Source organism: Cherax quadricarinatus, chromosome 24 (assembly GCF_038502225.1).
Source record: "Cherax quadricarinatus isolate ZL_2023a chromosome 24, ASM3850222v1, whole genome shotgun sequence".
Classification (NCBI taxonomy): Eukaryota; Metazoa; Arthropoda; class Malacostraca; order Decapoda; family Parastacidae; genus Cherax; species Cherax quadricarinatus.
Genome location: NC_091315.1, coordinates 25519732 through 25527032, shown reverse-complemented (window position 1 = coordinate 25527032; position 7301 = coordinate 25519732). Strand labels below are relative to the sequence as shown.

The 7301-nt window shown below is 37.4% G+C and overlaps 1 protein-coding gene across 1 annotated transcript; it reads right to left on the bottom strand.

Moving 5' to 3' along the window:
* Positions 1 to 3388: 3388 nt before the first annotated feature.
* On the bottom strand, positions 3389 to 3662 carry RpL17 (ribosomal protein L17; the record flags this gene model as incomplete). Its single annotated transcript, XM_070088283.1, is given in 1 exon segment — positions 3389 to 3662. A coding segment is annotated over 1 exon segment (240 nt), but the record flags the coding sequence as incomplete, so codon positions are not given.
* Between the last annotated feature and the right edge of the window lie 3639 nt (positions 3663 to 7301).

The following is a 7301-nucleotide window of genomic DNA, read 5'->3' as shown; positions in this document are numbered from 1 at the left end:
CTAGTTAACAGGTCATAGCTGGGTTACACAGCATACCCTCCATTTCCAACAGATTTATTGTTCACAAAGGAGACAGGCATTGACAGGAATAAAAGACATCATTGAAGAATTAAGACTGAAGTACAGCGGTACCCCGAGTTTCGAACTGCTCCCAACTCGACTAATTATGTAAGTGTATTATTGTAAATGCTGTTGTAAGTGTATTTTTAAGGGTCTGAAACGGACTAATCTAATTTACATCATTCCTTATGGGAACAAATTCGTTCGGTAAAGGTACTCGAGCAGCCTTCTGCAGCAAAAAAGTTCGAAACTCGGGGAACCACTGTACTGGAATAAGCAATTATTCGAACACTTATTATTGCAACTGGGACACTCCAAGAGAAACTTCCAATACTTCAAGTGAATAAAGCACCACCTCTGTCACCAATTGCCAAGAAACTGGAAAGTGGTCTTCACAGTAAAGCAGCAAACTATTCTAATACACTCGAAGGGAGTTTGGAACTGGTTAAAAGCACACATGGCTTCACTGCTCTGGTAATGCCGTCTATGGCATACAAGTCATTAGTTTTTAAGTCCAATTGGTAGTAATCACCTGCATTTTGCATTGCTGAATTGTAATGTGTGAGGAGGGACAAGATTCCCCACAAGCGAGTGCTTATAGTAGGTGGTTACCAATGATTAACCAATATGCTTTCAGCATACCTAAATTAAAAGTTAAAGAACTACATCCACATTTCAGTCAATGGCAGCATGCAAAATAACCTTGGTCCACTAGGACGACTTAACGAAGTAGGCAAGAATGGTCTGGGATATTGCTAAAATTTATTAGTTCAAGTGACAGTGCTATTTTTTTTTTAACACATCAGCCGTTTCCCACCGAGGCAGGGTGACCCCAAAAGAAAGAAAAACCCCCAAATAAAAAACTTTCATCGTTCAACACTTTCACAATCACTCATACATAATCACCATCTTTGCAGAGGCGCTCAGTTACAACAGTTTAAATGTCCCTCCACACTGCCAATCTCCGATTTCCAGGACTCAAGTTCAGCTAATTGGTTTCCCTGAATCCCTTCACAAAAATATTACCCTGCTCAAGACTCCAACAGTTCGTCAGGTTCCAAAAACCATTTGTCTATTCACTCCTATCAAATGTGCTCACATGCTTGCTGAAAGTCCAAGCCCCTCACCCACAAAACTTCCTTTACCCCCTCCCTCCAACCCTTTCGAGGACGACCCTTAGTTAACCCTTAAACTGTCCAGACAGATCTATGTTCACATGCATAGTGCTCCAAAAGTAGATCGACGTTTTTTAACATTTTTAAATATAACAATAAAATGTAGATCTAAGTTTTTTTACACGTTTTCAAATGTACAAAATGAAATAGAAGCTCTACGTTTTTTTACATACTTTCAAATGTTGAAAAAACGTAGATCTACGCTTGGACAGTTTAAGGGTTAAATATTCCATGTAATAATTTATACCAAAAGAGTACTCTAAAATGTAAGCATTACTACTTTCCAGATAAAATAAAAAACAATTACAAAAGTGCAAATACTTTCCTTACTCCAAAAATAAATATAAAATCAAATAGGCAACTTACCATAAGTGGGACCAAAGTTGAAATTGGACGCTTCGAGGTTTAGATAATCACTGACTGCAGAATACTTCACTACTCCAGTACCTTGCTGTGGTTGTAATTTTCATGTACTGAGCTCAACAACCTGTTACTTGATAGCTGCTGCTAGCTGCCATTACAACATCTATCAAAGTAATGCAACAAGAAGAATAGTTAAAAAAAATTAAGGTTTAATAAAGTTTATCAAACATCTGAGATAATTATGTTACCTTTCTTAAACCTGTAATAGCTAATAATTTTATTAATGATGATAACCTGCTGATATCAAAAATTCTGATAAACTTTTATTTTCCAGATCAACCAGGCTATGATGGATATGGGCCAGCCAGTCACCAGCAGAAACAGCCTGGCTGATCAAGCTGTTGCCCCAGGGCTAGGATATGATTTGGAAAACAAAGTCTTCAAACCTATATCAAAAGGTCTACCTACCTGGGTACTTAAAAGTGTGGCAAGGGCAGGTCAAGTTTATACCCTACAAGGATATGCACATGATTATGCATAGTATGGTCATCAACCCTTTCAGCAGCCATCACTTAGAACGTCACACTCAGGCCAGGGTTCCTCACATAGTTCTACACCATGAACTCAGCTCATTCACACGAGTCAAGCGTTAAATTTGGACGTAGTTATGGGAGAATGGGTTAGTGCGGCGAGTGTGCACAGTATAAAGAGAAATTCGCCACATGCTGTGCATGATAGGAAAAATAAAACATATGCTTGGTTTAAAACAACAACCAAGGTTTTTTCTAGAATGGTTTTTATGGTTCTGTTGGCTGTTTCTTGGTATCAATTAACAGAATGGAAGACACCACTTAAACAGAATATTTTTGTTAGTTTTAGAACTGCACAGAAGTCAAATTCAGCCAATTTTACACATCGAAAAAATACAAATTTAAAAATTGTACAAAATATATATTCCTGGCAAACATTTCTTGTTCATTAATCATATCCCAGGGCCTCTCCTATATTATACTTGCCTTCCACTGAAAAAAATCATATCACACAAAAATAGATTTTCTCTATTTCCCAAATAAAACATAATAAAATACACCAAAAATCAAACGTTTCAGCTTTGAGCCTAATTTGAAGCCACCAGTCCTGAAACCAACCACCCATGTCTTCTATTCTATCAAACAGTACCAAGAAACAGCCAGTAAAAACCATAAAATTCCTAGAAAACACCTCAAAGATGCTTTTTTAAACCAAGCACATGATCAGTTTTGCTCCTATCAAGTACCACATGGGGGCAGAATTGTTTTTATACAGTGTGCGTGTGCGCACACACACGCGCAGCCCCCATGCAGACCTATTTTCTCATATCTAGGCCAAAATTTACTAATACCTTGGTGAACTAAGCCTTTGCCTCAGTGACATAGTTCATGACAGCCATGGAAATGGTTAATTTTAGGGATCTGGACAATGAAAGAGGTAAAACCAATTGCTAGCCACTCCATGACTTGCACTCAAGATTATTAATAAAAGCTTTATTGCTTCTTCCTGTAAAAGGATGAATGCATGTACAGTGTACTTATAAAAATTTCCTGTATACTGATTTCGTAACAAAAAATAAAAAACCTATTCAAATATACTGTTAGTTACTGCATCACCAAATCATTGGGTGTTAATGTTTATAATCAACAGATCTGAATGCACATCTATGAAGAGGTTAATATGTCAAACAGTACCTACCGCACGCTAAGATTAATTTATATGCATGTAATTTTAAATGCTACTAGGGTAATCAAACCGTATTTTGGCTTTTTTTCTTTATTACGATGTTACAAGCTATTCCCTGGCAGCCATAAGCTTCTGACGGGCCAGTTTCTTCTTTGAAACCTTCTTCTTTTCTGGTTCATCTTGGGCCTTGGCCACAACCTGCTCTTTCTCAGCCAGGATAACTTCGATGTGGCAAGGAGAGGACATAAACGGATTGATACGACCATGAGCACGGTATGTGCGACGTCGCATTTGACGTGCTCGTTGTACCATGATATGCTCAATCACAAGGTGATCAACCTCTAGACCCTGTTAAAACATTTTATATTAATCACATTAAAAAATCATTTACTTATGTGAAGCACTAAATTTGTTCTGATCATTCACTTATTGAGTTTTAAAAGGCTTGATAGTCTAGTTCTCTAAGTGCAAGATACACCCTACCGAACATGTTAGAGCTAATACCAACTTTCATGGAATTTTATTTATACATGCCAACTGCATCTATTGTTATAACCCTATAGCTGAATGTGCTATAGTACAATGGCTTTGAGGTCACTGTTAGTGCCGTGGTACTACAACACGAGCTCAGCTCACTCAAGCTATGAGCGATAAATTTGAGTCTAGATATGATAGAATGGGTCTACAGTGGTACCCCGAGTTTCGAACTGCTCCCAACTCAACCAATTATGTAAGTGTATTATTGTAAGTGCTTTTGTGAGTGCATTTTTGGAGGTCTGAAACAGACTAATCTAATTTTCATTATTCCTTATGGGAACAAATTCGTTAAGTAACGGCACTCAAACAGCTTTCTGGAATGAAGAAAATTTGAAACTCAGGGTATCACTGTATTTGATAAGTGTGTACCATATTAAAAAAATCCTGCAGCACGCAGAGCACAAGAAAAAAACTGTGACCATGTTTTTGTTTAAAACAGCAACTTGGTGGTGTATTTTCGTATGGTTTTTATGGATGCATTCTGTTTCTTGGTCATAGGTGATAGAACAGAAGATATATTACAGTAATAAAAATTATTTTGATTTTTTTTTTTGGGGGGGGGGGGCTGAAAATAGCTTGAAATTGAGCTCAAAGTAATGAAAATGTTCAATTTTTGCTGATGTAAGGGAGTAATTAAATCACATCTTGCGTCCAATACACACCAACTGGTGGGTCTGATGTGAATTCACAAATACACCGATCTTATTTATACAATTATTACAATACAGTAGGCCCCCGCTTCACGGCGTTCTGAATTGTTTTAAAGTTATTTCATATTTTATATATACTCTGATAATTATACTTATGTGTACCTCTACCTAAATAAACTTACACACTGTGCTGGCATGCAGGTACAAGTTAAAATCACTAAGAATGTCTTATTAGTCTTGCAGATGCCATAATGATAATAATCACCAAGGTGCATTAAATGTCATACATTATGTTAATATAGACATTTTGATTAATCCATCTATGACATTTTTTTCAAAATTATATAACAAACACGATAAATACACCCCACAGTAGAATAAATTAACAAATATAACACGTTTTTCCAGTCTTGTCGTAGTGTCGGAAAGAATAACATTTTTCTCCAGTTCAACACCAAAGAAAATGTGTACACAACAGAATTACTGTGGGTAACTGAAGAAAATTATTACGTTCGTATACCTTCACTCAGAGCATTATTCCTTCTACAAGTGGAGTATTACATGAGAATGAAAGTGTTGCTCTATTTATTTTACTGTACCAACATGGAGACAACTTGTACACAATATAAGGCGTTTGTATGAACCCTAACCAGACAATCGTCTGCTTGTTTACACACTCCACGTCTCTCCTTATTTTTTTTTTTTTACAGGGTTTGACAAGGTTAGGGTAAGGATACTTAGCTTTATTGACAAGCTAAGAGCTATTACCAACATCAGCTCATTTGAAAGCATTTTTATTGTTACGAGACATATAATGTGCATAGATGTTGTGTGAATGATAAGAAAGAGATGATTGTGGATGTTATGAATGTGAAGAAGCTGGATGTCCTGGCTTTAAGTGAAACAAAGCTGAAGGGGGTAGGCGAGTTTCAGTGGAGAGAAATAAATGGGATTAGGTCAGGGGTTTCAAACAGAGTTAGAGCTAAAGAAGGAGTAGCAATAATGTTGCAGGATAAGATATGGCAGGAAAAGAGGGACTATAAATGTATAAATTCAAGGATTATGTGGAGTAAAATAAAGATTGGATGTGAGAAGTGGGTTACAATAAGCGTACATGCACCTGGGGAAGGGAGAAGTATAGAGAGAGAGAGAGAGATTTTCGGAAATGTTGAGTGAATGCATGGGGAGTTTTGAACCAAGTGTGAGTACTTGTGGTTGGCGATTTTAATGCTAAAGTGGGTAAAAATTTTGTGGAGGGAATAGTAGGTAAATTTCGGGTGCCAGGGGTAAATGAAAATGAGAAGCCTTTAATTGAGCAATGTGTAGAAAGAGGTTTGGTAATAAGTAATACACATTTTATGAAAAAGAGGTTAAATAAATATACAAGGTATGATAGAGCACGTAATGAAAGTAGTTTGTTAGATTATGTACTGGTGGATATAAGGTTGATGGGTAGGTTCCAGCATGTACACGTTTATAGAGGGGCAACTGATATATCGGATCATTATCTAGTTGTAGCTACAGTTAGAGTAAGAGGTAGATGGGATAAGAGGTAAATGGCAATAAGTAAGAGGGAGGCAAAAGTGTATAAACTAAGGGAGGAGGAAGTTCAGGTGAAACATAAGCAACTATTGGCAGAAAGGTGGTCTGGTGCAAGCGAGTAGTGGGGAAGGTTGAAGAGGGTTGGAATAGTTTTAAAAATGCAGTATTGGAATGTGGTGCAGACGTTTGTGGTTATAGGAGGGTGGGTGCAGGAGGAAAGAGGAGTGATTGGTGGAATGATGAAGTAAAGGGTGTCATAAAAGAGAAAAAGGTAGCTTATGAGAGGAATTTACAAAGCAGAAGTGTTACAAGAAGAGTAGAGTATATGGAGAGTAAAAGAAAGGTGAGGAAAGTGGTGAGAATGCAAAAGGAGACCAGATGACAGAGTGGAGCAAGTTAAACAAGTTAAGAAAGCCTAAGGAACGAATGGATTTGTCAGTTAAAAACAGAGTAGGGGAGTTAGTAGATGGGGAAATGGAGGTATTGGGTAGATGGCAAGAATATTTTGAGGAACTTTTAAATGTTGACGAAGAGAGGGAGGCGGTAATTTCATGCACTGGCCAGGGAGGCATACCATCTTTTAGGAGTGAAGAAGAACAGGATGTGAGTGTGGGGAAAGTGCTCGAGGCATTACGTAGAAAGAAAGAGGGTAAAGCAGCTGGAACTGACGGGATCATGACAATTGTTAAAAGCAAGGGGGGACAGTGTTGGAGTGGTTGGTATTTTTGTTTAATAAATGTATGAAAGAGGGGAAGGTACCTAGGGATTGGCAGAGAGCATGTATAGTCCCTTTATATAAAGGGAAGGAGGACAAAAGAGATTGTAAAAATTATAGAGGAGTAAGTTTACTGAGTATACCAGGAAAAGTGTACGGTAGGGTTATTATTGAAAGAATTAGAGGCAAGACAGAATGTAGAATTGCAGATGAGCAAGGAGGTTTTAGAGCATTTAGGGGATGTGTAGATCAAGTGATTACATTGAAGCATGTATGTGAGAAGTATTTAGATAAAGGTAGGGAAGTTTTTATTGCATTTATGGATTTAGAAAAGGCATATGATAGAGTGGATAGAGGAGCAATGTGGCAGATGTTGCAAGTATATGGAATAAGTGGTAAGTTACTAAATGCTGTAAAAAGTTTTTTTGAGAATAGTGAGGCTCAGGATAGAGTGTGTAGAAGAGAGGGAGACTACTTCCCGGTAAAAGTAGGTCTTAGACAGGGATGTGTAATGTCACCATGGTTGTTTAATATATTTATAGA